At 48.4% G+C, this 16,136-nt stretch overlaps 5 protein-coding genes across 5 annotated transcripts; 2 read left to right on the forward strand and 3 right to left on the reverse strand.

The window, feature by feature from the left end:
* The first annotated feature begins 727 nt into the window (after window positions 1–727).
* Window positions 728–1,703, forward strand: BDQ94DRAFT_148019 (cupin domain-containing protein). The gene is made up of 2 exons (XM_026767124.1): window positions 728–1,276; window positions 1,332–1,703. The coding sequence occupies exons 1-2, from the start codon at window positions 944–946 to the stop codon at window positions 1,644–1,646; spliced, it is 648 nt and encodes a 215-aa protein (XP_026623815.1). The 5' UTR covers window positions 728–943; the 3' UTR covers window positions 1,647–1,703.
* A 1,096-nt stretch (window positions 1,704–2,799) lies between these two features.
* Window positions 2,800–5,278, forward strand: BDQ94DRAFT_161000 (uncharacterized protein; the record flags this gene model as incomplete). The annotated part of the gene is made up of 4 exons (XM_026769297.1): window positions 2,800–2,855; window positions 2,888–3,430; window positions 3,463–4,606; window positions 4,880–5,278. The coding sequence occupies 4 exons, from the start codon at window positions 2,800–2,802 to the stop codon at window positions 5,276–5,278; spliced, it is 2,142 nt and encodes a 713-aa protein (XP_026623816.1).
* Window positions 5,279–6,423: 1,145 nt separating this feature from the next.
* On the reverse strand, window positions 6,424–8,715 carry BDQ94DRAFT_180824 (putative MFS monosaccharide transporter; the record flags this gene model as incomplete). The annotated part of the gene is made up of 8 exons (XM_026773738.1): window positions 6,424–6,969; window positions 7,026–7,111; window positions 7,173–7,518; window positions 7,573–7,968; window positions 8,017–8,094; window positions 8,145–8,417; window positions 8,466–8,518; window positions 8,571–8,715. 8 exons carry the CDS (start codon window positions 8,713–8,715, stop codon window positions 6,640–6,642), a joined length of 1,707 nt encoding a protein of 568 aa, XP_026623817.1. The 3' UTR covers window positions 6,424–6,639.
* Window positions 8,716–9,150: 435 nt separating this feature from the next.
* Window positions 9,151–9,749, reverse strand: BDQ94DRAFT_64740 (uncharacterized protein). The gene has a single exon (XM_026776252.1). The coding sequence runs from the start codon at window positions 9,599–9,601 to the stop codon at window positions 9,236–9,238; it is 366 nt and encodes a 121-aa protein (XP_026623818.1). The 5' UTR covers window positions 9,602–9,749; the 3' UTR covers window positions 9,151–9,235.
* A 3,458-nt stretch (window positions 9,750–13,207) lies between these two features.
* On the reverse strand, window positions 13,208–15,336 carry BDQ94DRAFT_180828 (uncharacterized protein). Its single transcript, XM_026773739.1, has 5 exons — window positions 14,879–15,336; window positions 14,673–14,816; window positions 14,280–14,634; window positions 13,751–14,221; window positions 13,208–13,703 (listed from the first exon to the last, which is right to left on the reverse strand). Exons 1-5 carry the CDS (start codon window positions 15,184–15,186, stop codon window positions 13,212–13,214), a joined length of 1,770 nt encoding a protein of 589 aa, XP_026623819.1. The 5' UTR covers window positions 15,187–15,336; the 3' UTR covers window positions 13,208–13,211.
* Between the last annotated feature and the right edge of the window lie 800 nt (window positions 15,337–16,136).

A 16,136-nucleotide genomic window follows, 5' to 3' on the forward strand; every position in this document is an offset into this window, starting at 1 on the left:
GATACTTCGCCGCCTGTACTTTTATTGTGGTTCCCCACTCGCTCCACTAGGCAATTGCAAGTACACAGCCTGTCAAGCCGACAACAGCATGGTGCTCAGTGCCCACAAAGACAATCTGGATGAAGATCGATCGGCTTAAGCATTAAACATTTGCCACCTCCAGATCTGTCCAAGTTGATCCTGTTTATCGTCGGTTATGATAGCCGAAAGTGGGTTACGGGGTAAGTTGGTACTAGACGGTTATTATAGAGGAGATAATGTCTGTTGTTCGAATCTCTCAGAGTGGACAAGTGACCAGTTTCGGAACCGCTGGGACGATTTGTCCTCGGTCATTGATCGGCTCACTTTTGGGCTATGGAGCATAAGTAGTCCGACAGAGACTAAATGACGAGCCTATCACCTCCCATCCAAAGCGTGGCCACATCAACCTAAACCTTTGACTGTCATATGCCAGCGAGACGGATGTTGCGGAGATATGTTATGGTACTATGGACTTTGTACCTAGAAGCACTGGCTGTGTCGCACGGTCTAGCGACCGGCAGACAGGCCCTTCCAACTGTTCATTATTTTGGATGGTTTATGGGCCACAAGTGAGGCTAAGCGTGGCTTGTCCTTGCATTCCATTTTCATGCCTCAGGCACTGATCATGGCTTGATAAACGTAGCCGTCACATGATCGCTGGGTTCCATCAGCGATGCATTACTTACCGCCTTGGAAGTGTCCAAGAGGTCTTCTTTCTGGCGAACCTTCATCAAACAAGAACGCATCAATTATCAAGGATGAAGCCTGGACCCTGTTGCTTATAAAGATATGACCCATGGTAGAGACTTGCCAAAAGCGGGCAGCCGATGGGGTTACATGATGGCATGGTCTACGTCACCACCCGAGCATCCAGACCCTGCCGGTTTATAAATTGATTACCATGTGCAACCCTGGATGACATATGCCGAATTCGATGGCAACTGCTGTTAAAATGAACGGCGTGTCAAGGTGCTTGGGGAAACAATTCACACAATACGCAAAAGCACCCGTCTTCAGGAAGTGCAACACGATCCCATTCCGTCTTTCCGGCATTTCTGTTCGAAGTTACTCAGACCGAAGCCCAAAATACAACGGCAACATGACTAGTCAACCTCCCAAGAATGAGATGGTGTATATGCCGGGAGTGATGTCACCCAACCGATCGTTCGGTGTCTTCCGCAAGGTCCTCCACACTGGCCTATACTCTCAATTCGTGGCCATGGAAGTGCCCGTCAATGGCGAGATTGGCGACGAGGTTAGTCCATCTCTTAACGATCAATGCGAACAGATAGCTAAGTTAAGATCACCAGATCCACACCGTTGACCAAGTCCTCATCTTCACTCACGGAACCGGCAAGGCAATCGTTGCCGGAAAGGAACAAGAAGTTCGGCAGAACGATGTCGTTATCGTCCCAGCCGGCACTCAACACCAGTTCTTGAATATCGGAAACACGCCGCTCGAAGTGGTTACCATTTATTCTCCGGCAGAGCATGACCCGCGAACGGTACATCAGACCAAGGCAGAGGGCGATGCACAGGAAGAGGCTGGCGAGGATGAAGCACCAGAGTGGAGTCAACGAAGCAAGTCTGAGAATGAGAAGATTGGGCTGGTCAAGGCCCCATAATCGGCATCATGTATGATGAAATTATAAACTGAATATAATCATGACTTTATGCTCTGTCATTATGAACATTTCGCTCGCGCATGACAAATACGGCAATTGCCTTGATTCGATACTGTCATGCGTCGGATAACTTAATATATCATGATAAATTTATTAAGCAACTCAATTCCAAACAACAAGCACAATTAGACAATAGGGGTTAGTGATGCCTATCGAACCCTGATGCTACTGACCTCGGAGTCTGCATCGGTTGTTACCTCATTTAATAAACTGAAAATACTTGTCACATAATACTGTAAGTATTCTCCGTCCTGTGGCTTGCTTAGTCTTAACTCCTGACTTAATAGACGAACTTCCATCTTTGAGGACTCCGAAACTACTTGGAAGATACCTTCTTAGATACTGAAATGCGCTCGCCGGACACTTGCAAGGGGACTAAATATTTCAATAGGTATGCTATAGGCAATATGTATACTTGAGTTCTCTTGGGTTGAATACTAGTTTCAATAAACAAATACGGAGTTGGCCTTTGATCAAAGGAATCAACAAAAGCTCAACCCCCTGGTCCCATTGAAATACGAGATGTTGACACCATGTGCTTTGTCTTTGTTCTTATACGTTGACATGGCGATTTTCAAAATACCTCTGGCAACGACAGTAGGCTGGCTTGATAGGATTTGAGCATAGTCAAACACCAGTAATGGACAGAGTATATAGTACGTGGATGATATCCATCAGTGAAGAGAAATTCTCCGGAATGTTACAATATGTGCAGGAAAAATCCCAGACATTTCGCTATCTTTCTCGCGGATAAACACCAGGCCTCTGGAAAGATGGCTGATTCGGTAACTTTAGTTATTGCATCCTATTTCCGACCCATTTTTCCAATTAATCTTTTTTTTCTTGATTACATGTTATAAAAGTGGTCTGGGTTTGGAGTTCCCCTCCTGCCCCTCGTGTCACACTTGCTGCTATTGGATTCTACATCTGAGCAAGCCCTGGTATTAAGTCGACGATAGGAGCTGCTCCGTTGACATCAATAATATTGCACCAACACACATCCTGCCAACAGTCTTCGTGGCCATTCACAACAGAACAGCTTCTCTCAACGAACGTGAATCAAAGCTCCACATAATACGGACCTGTGCTCACAATGGACGAGCAGGGAAGTTTTGAGCAGTGGTATTTGGGGTTAGAAGCAACAATACGGTATGTCATCCAAGTTCTGAGGCTAGTTACAGATTAGAACAGCAAGTTTATACTATGAACAGAAAACTAGAGGAAGAGAAAAGACAACTGGAGGAGGAAAGGAGGTATTTCGCCGAAAAAGGGCAGCCCGAGGAGGAAAGGCAATTGGAAGACGAAATTAGGAAACGCGAGAAGGAACTCGCGCAACAGGGGAACCTTAGGAAACTTAAGGAAGAGGTCAGGTATCTTCAAGAACAGTACAGGCAGCATGAGGAGGAGATGAGGCAGCATGAGAAGGAGATGAGGCAGCATGAGGAGGAGACGAAGCAGCCGGGGGAGAAGCTCGGATGGCTTGTTCAAAAGACAACATTCTTGGAATATATCCAGCACTTGCACGAAGCTCTTCCAGATCCGCTGAACCTTGAACCCCGTGCAGACACACACAGAGATATACTCATACCGAAAGCAAGGGTCTGTCCAGAGCGGCTTGAGCACTGGTCTCAATGTGACAATGAGCAGGAGCAGATTTACCGGCATATCTGTGAATTCTTTGAGCCAACTGATGGCCCGCCAAAGCGAATTTTCACTCCATTCATGTCATTCGAGAGAATGGAGAAAGAATGAAAAGAATATCAATAAGCTTCAAGGAGGATCTTGAGATCTATTTACAAGATTCTGTGCAAATGCAGATCGAGCATATCATTGAGGAGATCTGCGCCATTCCTGCTGCCCGTGCCGCCTTTCATCTTGGGGGCGATCGTATGAGATACGTCGCTTCCCATGGGGAACTGCGTTCGCGTGCACCAACGTGGATCGAGGACAGTGAGCGATGGCCTCCTGGACCCGAATCATTTTGTATTCATGATATGGAAGATGGCAGAAGAGGAATTGATGCACGCTTAAGGGGCGAGTTCATACTCCCTAACAAGCTGACTATGGAAACGCTCCGTGCAGGATTGTGGTCGATGGACTCCTATGCTGAAGTCTTACACAACGGAGTGGTCCCATTGACAGAAGCGGAAAGGATCACACGCAATGCAACGCGCCTGGCAGGCTCAGCTCTGGTCCAGCTTTACAACGAAATGATAAGCTATGGGTTTGAATACGGGTATATAACCACAGGAGAAGCATTGGTCCTGCTCAAAGTCCCCTACGACAATCCCTCAACCATTCTCTATCGCGTCTGCGAGCCGAGTATCGAAGCAACTCCAGGGAATCGTGATGGGTTCTTGCGGCCTGTGACAGCCATCGCGCGAATACTATGTCTATGCTTGATGAGCTGCGCCTCGCAGATCCGGAGTCCTGATTGGTGTATCAAAACAAAAGCAAGTCTACCTACTTGGTTGACCGGGTTTGATTATGAATACTTCATTCAGACTCAGAAGTTCATGCCATCGGATGACTATTCAGGCACGACGACTCTTTCACCGCACTCCATTTGCGGTCAGGGAACTGCAAGAGAATTACCAATTCGACCCCGTTCTCAGACGAGCTCCGTGGAAGGTACACAGCAACCTTCCCGAGAGGAAGTACAGGATGGTGAACCGTATTACGCATCAGGGCACAAACGTCGCCTTATCAAGTCCGGATCTTCGGCGTCGCCTGCGCCGGAGCAACAATCGAAACGGTCGAAACGCCCAGAGCCTTCATGCAGCACCAACCCCCAGCAAGATAGACCGTTCTGCACTCAAAAATGCCTGCTTGGCTTGAAGGAGAGCAGAAAGCTGGACGAAAATTGCCCGAACCTGGAACTTCACCAACAGAGCGGAAGTGTCCACCACCCGATCACAGCACAAGGCCTGATCAGACTTATCAAGCAGGAAGTCGATGAATGTCTCGATTGCATTAAACCAATGGGCCGCTGTGGATTATCCGGTACACCATTGAAGGTCACTTGCGCTAAATACGGGTACACCGTTGTCGGGAAAGGGACCACCTGTTTCATGTGGCCGCAGCTAGAACTCGAAGCAGATGCGTATCAGATCTTAGATACCATACAGGGCTACGATGTCCCCGTATTTCTCGGAAAAGTCAATATGCAGCAGACGTTTCACTTACATGGTGTGGGGAAAATTCGGCATATGCTGATGATGGGCTGGGGTGGAGAGCCTATTAACAAGGCTGCATACGAGCAAGGGGCCTACAAGAAATACTTGAAGAAGGCTTTAACCCCAGTTCGGGATCTCGGGGTTCTGCATGGAGACCTTTCGGCGGGGCATCTTCTCTGGAATGAGGAGCTGAATCGGCTTATGCTCATTGACTTTAATCGTTGCAGGCTGAGTCTGCCGAACCCCGTGGAGTGGAAGCCGAAGTGGTTGACGGAGTGGGATTCTCTTGCAAAGGAGGAGGAGAAGGACTATCATCGTCAGCATTGTTCGTTTCATAGGACATGCATACATCCGTTGACTAGGAGTTGTCCGAACGAGAAGTTTGATGTGTGCTGATGCTGCCTCGCTGCTTTCTGGCTATTTTTATGTATATTAGTATGACATATATGCCGGTTGGTTGGATATTCAAAATATATTAGATCAGTATAATGCTTCTCTTGGTTACAACCATCCTCGAGCTAGTGAACGACCAATTCCTCTTGTTCCCGTATGTTTGGCTCTATGAAGATAAACTATTATCACTTCCGGATAAATTGGAGCCACTACCAATCCAAAGAACGCTATCTATATTTCTACTAGTCCTATCCACCCGCTAGTAGGCTGACCATGTTTCAGCCTTCGCGCTGAAGCGCAGATAAGATCAAGCCTTACTTATTTTCGGTAAGTGCATAGATAGTAATAGCTACCGGAGACTGAACAAACGTGTTGTATTAGATATTTTAGCATATTCATTCAACCTCATCCGTTAACTTATATGCTTTAGCTTCTTGACCCGAGACCTTCCTGTCTTCATACATATATATGCCAAGTTATGTTAAATACAGAAACAGACAAATAGAACGTAAAAAAAAAAAAAAAAAAAAAAAAAAAAAAAAAAAAAAAAAAAAAAAAAAAAAAAAAAAAAAAAAAAAAAAAAAGAGAAAGAAAGAAAGAGGAAAAGAAGTAAACGAACACAGATTAAAAGGAACAAATTAAAGATTTAAATATTCTTTTAAATGTATATAAGATAAAATCAAAAGAACTACTACACTTCCAAAAATTCTCACCACCGTCTCCAAGTCATGTGCCGTGCCTCAACATCAGCCCTCATCACCTGCCCTCTCCTTTGTAAGCAACCTCGGAATTTAGCGAGTACCTAATCCCATCCTAACTTAGCGTACACCATAACGTAGTCGCGTCAACAATCCCCCGAAAGCAACCTAACCCTCTCTCTGTCCCCGGCTTTTCTCCGGACGATTCAGACCCGCGGGGGGCCACGAAAACTGATTGGCCCGAGCAAGAAAGAAATGGAGCCCTCCGCATTCGGCTCGACCCGCCCATGCGGAGGAGCGAGCCAATGGACACTACAAACCACAGACTAGGGGATATTAGGGGTCTGGGCACGAAGATGTGGTTGGTAGCAATCAGACCTGATGACGAGGCCATGGCTCGGGATTACTTGTTTCTGCTTACTGCTTTCTGGATGGGAGGGGAAGAATATAGCCTAAGTGGGTTGGTATATTAAGTACTATACTGCATTATTTCCTCCGAATTACGGCTAAAGGGGGTTGAGTAGCCAATAGTAGAGTGTTTGCTCATTCATGGCTTCCAGCCGTTCCGGATAGCCGGGAATTGCTCCCTTTCCTTCTGTCTTTTCCTTCTTGGCGTTAGGTTTACCCCCTTAGCTTATACTGTTTGCTGGACGGCATGCGGCTGGCTTACGCCGAGGGAGGAGTCAGCATCACATCGTCCGCATGAACCGCCTTCTCGGGAACCTTCTCGCTAGAGTCAATCATCTCGCCGTGGAGCAGTGCCGTCAACCCGATGTCGCGATCAATCCGTTGCCGGAGCGCCTCGTCTTCGGCTGCCATGCCCTCAGAGCCGAACAGTTCGTCCATCTCTTCCAGGGTGCGCCCCTTGGTTTCGGGAACGAAGAACCACACGTAAATCGCTCCGACGACGGTAATGCAGCCAAAGAAGATGAAGGTACCGTAGGTAGAGGCGGCGATGAAGGGAGAGGTGGCCAGACCGACACCGAAGTTGTTGAGCTGGGAGGAGTCAGAAACAGTGTCTCTAGGAGAGAAGTGGTACTATATTCACTTACCCAGTTGCTGCTGCCGCCAATACTGACGCCCTTGGCACGCATACTGAGCGGGAAAACTTCGGACACGACAATCCACGCGCACGGACCTGTTTAGAAACGGTAAGCATTAGTCTTCACGGAGCAAGTTACTGATCAGATATCGCGTACCCCAAGAGTAGGCAAAGTTGATGATGAAGATCCACACAAATGCCACTGTCGCCCATCCCGCGCTCTTGTGCTCCCCAAAGGTCCCCTCATAGGAGCCGATGAGGCCTGCACAGATGAAATGGCAGACTGCCATGCCAATGGCTCCGGCAAGCAGGGTCTTCTTACGACCAATGTTGTCGACCCAGAGCACGGCCGGGATTGTGAAGACAAACTCGAAAATGCCAGCAACACCGGTAGCCAATAGAGATGTCGTATTTCCTCCCAATTCAAGGCCTTCGAAGACTTGAGGCGCGTAGTAGTTAATGGCGTTGATTCCGTTCCATTGTTGGAAAAGCATGACCAAGCACTAGAGACGTCAATATAGGATTCATATAGTTGAATAACAATGACTCTAGCATACCGCAACTGTAGTCCGCTTGAACAGCGACGGGTTGGTGACGAGCGAGAGGTAGTCGTAGAAACCGATCATAAAGTTACTCTTGAATGATCCATCCTGATATTGAGGGTACTTCTTCTTAGCGGTCTCTTCCTCAAACATCTTGAGCGACTTGATCTCCAAGTACTCAATGCGGACCAGAATATCATCAGTGGGGGCATCGCGAAGTCGTGCAAGAGTCTGCAGACATTCCTCTTCCCGTCCCTGGTTCATCAGATGGCGAGGCGATTGAGGCATGAATAGAACCATGCCCGCAGCGAGGATCAGGGCTGGCAGGACTTGGATGCACACGGGGACCTCCCAAGCCGCAATGGACTGGCCATCACCCGTGCCTCCAATATAGTTGGTGCCGTAGCCGATCTGTCTCATTTAGCTTGTGCACTTCGAAAACACATGGATACAACATACCCAGAAGCTGACCATGATACCGAAGGTGATGGACAGCTGCTGCACGGCGACGAGGGAGCCACGAATTTCGGGGGGAGCCTGGAATGTCAGTACTGAGGAACAAGCATCAAGCAATAGTTTTGACGTACCAACTCTGCGTTATACAGAGGAACAATCATACTCAGATTACCGACTCCCAGACCGGTAACGAACCGACCAGCGAAAACATAGCCAGCGTTCTTCGTACAAGCCTGGACGATCACACCGACGCAGAAGATGACCACGGCGACAACGACAGTTTGGCGACGGCCCAGAGCATCGGCGAGATAACCGTTCAACAGTGTACCAACCCACGCTCCCAGTTCCAAGATCGATGTAAGCATACCCTGCTTAAGACCAGTTCGCGCTGCATATCCGTCGGTCTTTACATGTTAGCGTAGGTGTAAGGCGAGGTGGAGGGCGAAGCATACCGCCTTGATGAAAGAATTCATAGTCAAAATTTCGGAGAACATTCCCTGGTTGTCTTTCAATACCGTTAGCCAGGCTTTGTCGTCAATGAGCCATATGAAACCTACATCCGTAGACGAAACCACCCAGTGACGCAAACAGCGCAATCGCAAATGTTTTCTTGCTGCTCATAAGCCCACGCCATCCGACGCGATTGCCGGCAAGCTCAGCACGCTTGCCGGACACGGCCTCAGCGCCCGCACCCATACCCATGTTGAGCGATGGTATGGACAATCACAGTACAAGCCCCAGAAAAGTACCGATGATGTGAGAAGAAACAGCGCAATCCAAATGGGATGTCAGTGACAGAAAGTAAGAGAAATAAGACCAACGAGCATCAATCCGCGGGGAGCATGCGACATAAAAACAACCGGCCTCGGACGCAATGCCTGTCATTCGTCCCGTATAGCTATAGCTGCAGCATCCTCTTTCTCAACTGCTTTTACTTTTTGTTTAGGCTATTCCCATTTGAAACTAGATCAATGTCGCTAGAGGCCGACATCGATGTCATGCAATTTCCGCGAAGCGCTTCCTATGGCCCCATGATTGGGCATTCGATTTAGCCAGACTTCATCCATCGGTGCCAGGCTAGCTAGGTCCGGTAAGGCGTGCTACAATTATTTTACCCCAAAGAATCGATTCATCCCCGTGGGGCCAGTCGGATGCCATGGGGGCCATGATTAGGCATGGTTTGTCATCGGCTCAGGTTCGGCATCGTGGAGGCCGGATTGGATTATATCCGCCGGTTGGATACAAGCTTCGTGGCGGGCGGCCTGGCAATGGCTACGCCCGGCGGTGCTTGGCAAGCGCTAGCCGGGTGACACGGATGAATGATGACATCAAGTAGTAGGTTGAGACAGACCGGATATCGTGAAAGGTATGAAAGCAGCCAGTGGATTTTGCGGGGATGGGAGAAAAGAGGGGAACCATGGTAAAGGCGAGGGGGCACGACCACCACTGTCAATGAAAAAGCGGAGGTAGAATATGGGGGAATGCGCAAGACGGATCTGGAGAGCAGACAAGACCAGACCATTCTATGACAGGCAATGATGGTCAGATTTAGCCGGATTTCCTCCAACCCCAAAATACTTGCAGCCATCAGGCTGGCACAACAGCCGGAAGTCAGCCCATGGTTAGGACGGCTCCTTTTTCTCACTGGCTGTTCACAAAACACCCATCAACCGTCAGGCTCTGTTCTTGGACCGCTGACACGATATCCGATCAGTGCTTTGCCACGAGTTGAGCTTCTGCGACACGTGGAATGTCACCTCGCTACAGCCCATTCGAGTGACCAACGCTAAAAACCCCTTGCGTCTCACACTCTGCGTTGGCGTATGCCGGCCACCCAACCGATCAGCGCCTGATTCCGCTCGGTCGCAGTTGCGGGGTTCATTTCACGCCGTGTTTTCTGCTTCGCAGTCTCCTGCTTGCTCGAGCCGGCATCCTTCGCGCGAAAGATGGCTCGGGCCATCGTCGAGACAATCGGGGTTGCCAGGATGTGAGACCACCGACCTCCTGTTCCGACCTATCCAGGTATTCAAGTCCGAAGCCAACAGCTGGTCGTGCCGTCAGCCGGGCCCACTTGTGACTCACGCGCCTTCCTTGACAATAGGTAACATTCAAGCAAGCCGAATCCATGGATTTTTCTATGAGTTGGTGGTCAGATTGAAAGATATGGGAACCATGAATGTTTGGATGGCCAAATAGTCGAGGTCACCGTGCCATGGGGAAAGGGGGTCAGCTCGGAGATCCCCACGGGGATGCCGGTGAGTGAACACAGTTTAGGTGGCCTCGGTTACCCTCCGAAATGGGACAAGCGAGTCCCGCCTGGGTCATACGCCTTTTGCGTCGCTGCTGCCTTGATTGATCTCATTCGCCCAGTGCCATGCACAGGTGAAATGGAGGATGGAGGTGTATGTCGGTCCGTCGCGAGAATGGTTGGCCTGAGTTGGCTTGCGGCTCCCTCCATTCACTCTCAACACCACAATTTTAGCGTCCTGCTTCTGGCACCATTGACTAGCTTATTCTTTCATTGGGCTAAATCAGGTGTCAATAGTATCGGTCACTGAGCACCCCATGAAGTATTATTGGTCAGGTTCGAGGCAATAAAGGTTTCCAATGTTGGCGTCCGGTACTCCCGACTACGATCTTCTCGAAATAGACGGGAGCGTGCGAGAATGTTGCAGAAGTAGATAGATTATTCCTGTTCTTGTTCTTTTGCCTACTTATTATCGAATAGATGATTTCTGACACGTCGCATGCTCTTTCTGTGCGAAATAATCGCCAGTCAACTTCCGGTTGCGAGGTTATTCCAATTCCCACCACGGGTTCCCCTCCGCAGCCGATGCCGAAAGCACAACCAATGAATAGCGAAAGTGTGCTAACCGATGTTCCGGCCGGCCAGCTAGACCATAGTTTTAGTTGCAAGATAGTCTCTCCGTATACGTCATCATAAGAAGCTCAGTTGCTCCAATTTTTCATTGAATTGGATGTATATATTTGCTAGACCAACTTACTAGCGTACCAACTACAACATCCCAACAATACTAGTCCCAATAACACTGACTATCCAATCTCATATCTCCCTTGGACCCATTACAGCAGGGATCTAGAGAGTTTCACTGAGCTTGCGATACAGCGATCTCCACAAGCCTGTCCTCGGACTTAGGGAAGGGTGATTACAGGTAGACTAGCATGCAATGAACTTAGTCCGTGCACCATGGCCACATCAGTTTTATTCCATCGGATCACTCTATAGGTCCGGAATGGATGAATCATACGCTAGTACATTTGATGATATAATTTGCGAGGCCGATTAATGTCCGATATTGTAGCGATCAGACGCCCGGGCGCCTTTCCAGCAGTGACAGGAAGCAACTGTCAGCAGAATTTGTTTTAGGTGTATAGTGCGACGCTACACCATCTGGGAATCCTACAGTTTCTTGTGACGCTACTTAACTATGATCACTATCATACCAGATCAGCATTACGAACAGGGAACGTATGAAAATCATAGTAAACCCCTTTCGGGGGAGTATGCAGTTTGAGCCAACAAGAGTAACCAACCAGAGAATGCTTAAGTACATCACCGCGTTTCAATATATTTTCCTTTAGGCAACCATCAATTTTAAACACCACCCGCACACCATACTTGTGTCGTGCGTCCGTGCGATAGGGTAGAAACAGTGACAGGGCATCAAGCAATGGTGATATTGCTAGCACTGCAACTAGTTCCATGAAAGTCACGAGATCGAGGGCAAAAGACTGCCTATGGACTCCGCATTGAGGTCGATCCAGGTACTTGAGAGCTTTTGTGGGCGGATTGCATGATCAATTGCATCATGTTTGCGAAACAATCAGGCTATTGGCTGTTGATAAGCGCTAGTGGATTGCTTGATCTACCGCTTCCGGCCGTCAGATGCTTGATTTCCTCTCAATATTTACGTGTATGCAGCGAGGCGCAACGCGGGGGTAACTATCTGCAGATAAATAGTAACAGATACATGATGGTTCGAAGGTGGCATGGGGCAAAGGGGATAGATGTTCTGTTGTATGAATATGATTTGCTGAGAAACGACGGTCGAAGCGTAGAGAAGGGACATGTATCTAGACTACTATTTCCTTCCTCACACAATATGGTAAGTAACATCGATCGAACAAATATGACTTTTGCTAAATTTCTATGCAACAGAAAATCTTTGAGGGGCTGCCCACTATAGTAAGCTTTCATAAAATAGACATCAGGCCCTGTAACAGTACTCAGTTCCCGAATCTGGCAACAGATGGCCTACAACCCACATCTGGTGCTATTTTGCACAACGTACGGGACCAGGACACCCTTTATGCTGTTTCAGATGCTATAAGGCTTCACCTTTATCAAGTAGTGGTGTTGACCGGACGCACACATTAACGCCAACCACCGCCACAAGGCGAAACTCTTATGTCTCATGCGTGACATCACCCAGAATGAAGACAAGATAACCATATACGAACGAAGTATCCACGTTGAATAGCTTCTTGGCTCTTGTATGTACGACTGCCGCGCTGTCTTCCTTGTCGTTTCCACAAACGACAACGTCCCAGGCTGTCTACTGGGGCAGGACACGTCCACGACGGTCATCGTGCCCTACAAATCCTAAATCATGCATTAGGAATCGTGTTACTCTCGTCTGTAACTTTGGATGAGCAACTATCGCGCCTTGTCCGGTTTCTACTTAAGCAAATTCTGCTCCGTTCGTCCTCTTTCGTGTATGTTGACCTGGTTAAATCAGAACGTATGCTGCGCAAGGAAGCGGCGTGGTTAACTACTATCTTCACTAAGCATGGAGCGCTATCAGTGGGTGTGCAGCGCGGCCATGTGCTGGGTTTCACTGAGGAGAATGGCTCGCTCTCGTATTTGGATTTGGCGGCTGGGATTGTCGAAGCAATAGATGATCCGGATAGGGGTTATGATTTGCGCAATGTTTGTGTTTTGAAAATCAATGGAAGGGCGGCGATTCCGTGGGATACACCTATATGTATTCTTTTGGGGTTGGTGAGGTATTGCTTGCCCTTTGTGCATTCCCATTTGCCGTCTACGGGGCCTGCTTAGTGCCACGGCTTTTACTTGGGCTGTTGGAGTTGAATTTTATGGGTCTCTTAGTATGTAGCGTGAGATAATGGACAGGTAGAGTAACAATTACACAATCGACTCTTATATACGTAACTCCTCACATGTCATACGTCCCAACTATACCCACAATGATAGACGCACCAGCCATCCACCAACTCGCCACACCAAAAGCACCCGAAATATCCTGCTTGAAAACAGTCCACAGTACCCCAAAAAGCAGGCTTGGAGGGAAGAAGCCCAATGCGAGAATCCACCAAATCTTCGTCCAGTTCCAATCCTCCTTGTAGAAGATACCCCATGCCTCTGTCGGACTAAGATACTCGCTCTGCAACTTCCCACATGCCCTCTTGGGAAGCTGCTGAACAATCAAAGTGCTATTTGGGGCGATGTAGTCTGGATGCATGAAGAAGTCCATCATGAGTCGTGGACCAATCGGTGGAGAGAGCTTTGGAGGGATCGGCCGGCAGTCGTATTCTTTTCCTTTGGGGAGGACAAGGTGCTCGGGAGGTACGCAGACACAGGGCCTGCCGGTTTCACATATATCTTGGTGGCATCGCACGTCGATGTAGCGGGTTCCGCCATAGGCAAACTTATGCGTGGTAAGCATTAGTGCAGTGTCAGGGCAGGTATGTTTACCTTCATGAAATGTATACTATGCAGAGTCTTCAGAGACCAGATGGGTCTTAGTCGTCCGCGGTGCTCATGGTAGATGCGGCGTAATGTATGGAAGAGCTGGCGGTCATTTGCGACGCCTACGATAGACTCCTGTCGAAGTTCCACCGCATATTTACCATTCTCTAGGCATGATAGAAGAAGCGGAGGATGAGAGATCATCTCACCAAGTTCAACATCCGTTTGGCTGTCGCTGGTGTGTAGAATCCCCGAGCCTTTTGACGGATCGGCAATTTCACTCAAGGGGGTGTATTGCTTCTGTGATGCGCTCGAGGTTGAATTATCGGAAGGAGTGAAGCTGGTTGGCGCATCTTGGTTGCCGCCATTCATGGCAGCAGCTGCGACGTATGCTGATGACCTCAGGAATGCCTTCATGTCTTCCAAAGCACCTGGCACATGCTCAACATAATCATCATACAGCCATTTACCCCTACTCTAGGAGACGTCAGTTGCGATAGACATCAGCATGTGATTGTAGACATTTGTTACTCACATTCTTCCATCTGATTCGTTTGTGACCTGGTCGAGTGTCATTCTCCCTGAGGCCAATGCGAGATAGGATTGTTAATGTTCCATGATACATTTTGGATAGCAAAGATGGAAAAGGTGATGGGCCTTCAGGTATGTAATATCCCTCGATGGGCCGCGTCGTAACTGGATCTTGCAGACGGCCAGGTCGGGACGAATCAGGGAATTCATTCAACACATCAGTCAACTGACTTGGATTCTGATGATCTGATTGTCGCACATGCTGTTGCCTTTGAACAGTATCAGCGTCTTCATAGCGATACGTAGGTTTCCCTTCCAGTGGTCGGTTACTGGATACTATATAATGTTTCCCCAAACTCCTATAACAACCTCGAGATCTGCATGTTTTACGCCTGACACAAAGATATAAGGGTAGTCTTGCAGACGGCGGGGAAATTGCTGGTCTCTGTTCGTTCTCCACTGACGGGGGGCTTCTAAACTGCTCCTCAGGCTGTAGGAACTTCTGGCCTGTCGAGGCTCAGTGGATACGGTTCTGGTAACGCTAATATACGTTAGCTAGTAATTCTCCTGCATCAAGTATTATGGTTTAGAGGTGAGGTATACTTTTGTATAGAATCTTTTGGCCTCAAAGCAGGGTCTATTTGTTGCGGAGAAAGATAACGTTCATTGTAGCTCTGTGCTGATCCTAGTGTGTGCGATATACCATCGGACGCAGGTTGCGTTTGGTTGACGGCCAAAGGGCTAGCCGCACGTTCGGGGCTGTGTGCCACGGGTGAACTTGGGGTCTTTAGTCCCAGAGCCCGAAAGCGCAAAGTGCTACTGCCAGGCTCATTCCTCAAATTTCGCTCTTTATTCGATGGGCTTGTAGCCGCTCCTGCGCTCTGATATTCGTCTTTGGGTTTGGAAAACATGGTCTGCGGAGTCTACCAATCTGATGGTGACTTGCTTATCATGAAAGATGCTGTTTTACAGTAACCAGGCCAATCAATCGCACAATTGAAAGTGAGCCCCTTCAAAGGCTTTGCGCAATAATGGGAGACCAGCTCTTTGAATATTCCAACTTACTTGGATTTTGACGTCTTTCAAGAATGGGGGTGAAGGAGAATCTTAAGAAATAGAGGAGGGTGGGTGTTGATCAGGCTGCATTGAGGCGGTGCTTGGAGAACCTCCCGATCTCGCCCAATAATCATCCTTCGGCACCCGCATAAGATGTGGCTGAGCGCCTACAAGGAGTAAGCATTAGTTATACTATGTTCTTATCAGCCCCAAGTGACTTGGACCTTTCCAACCCAGGATACTGCCAATCAAACTGTCATTATGTAACTAGGAAGTTGAAATTTTGAAAATAAAGTAAAATAATGTTGAACTCCGCCTTCCTCCCCTGGGGGAACTTTTGTCGGGGAGGCCAGGTATGCTCGACTCGAGGAGGCGCTTTGATAGACAATCTCCAGAGACACTTTTGTGGAGACATCGGAATACTATACATCTTCCTGGCAGTCTCCTGAAGCATGCGGTGCACTAAATGACCTGGCTAGCCCCGCTGTATCTTGTTCACTATGCTCCACACATTGTTCGATAGAATAATCGCAAGCAACATCCTCAACTTCCATATCAACATCCATTTGGTTGTCACCAGATGCTGAGTTAGACAAGAGTTCAGTATCATTTGACTGCGTCTGACCCTGCACCACTAGCTGATTAGAAGGAACGGAACTGGCCGATGCATCGCCATGGCCACTGTCCAGATCGGAAGTGGTCAGAATCCTGCGCTGTTTTATGAACTCATACACGCACATGAGGTCGTAGAGCGTATACTCTTGTCCCTCGGGGAAATATAGGTTCGAACCCTGTTATACTTTAG

The sequence above is a fragment of the Aspergillus welwitschiae genome, assembly GCF_003344945.1.
Source record: "Aspergillus welwitschiae strain CBS 139.54b unplaced genomic scaffold BDQ94scaffold_27, whole genome shotgun sequence".
Classification (NCBI taxonomy): domain Eukaryota; kingdom Fungi; phylum Ascomycota; class Eurotiomycetes; order Eurotiales; family Aspergillaceae; genus Aspergillus; species Aspergillus welwitschiae.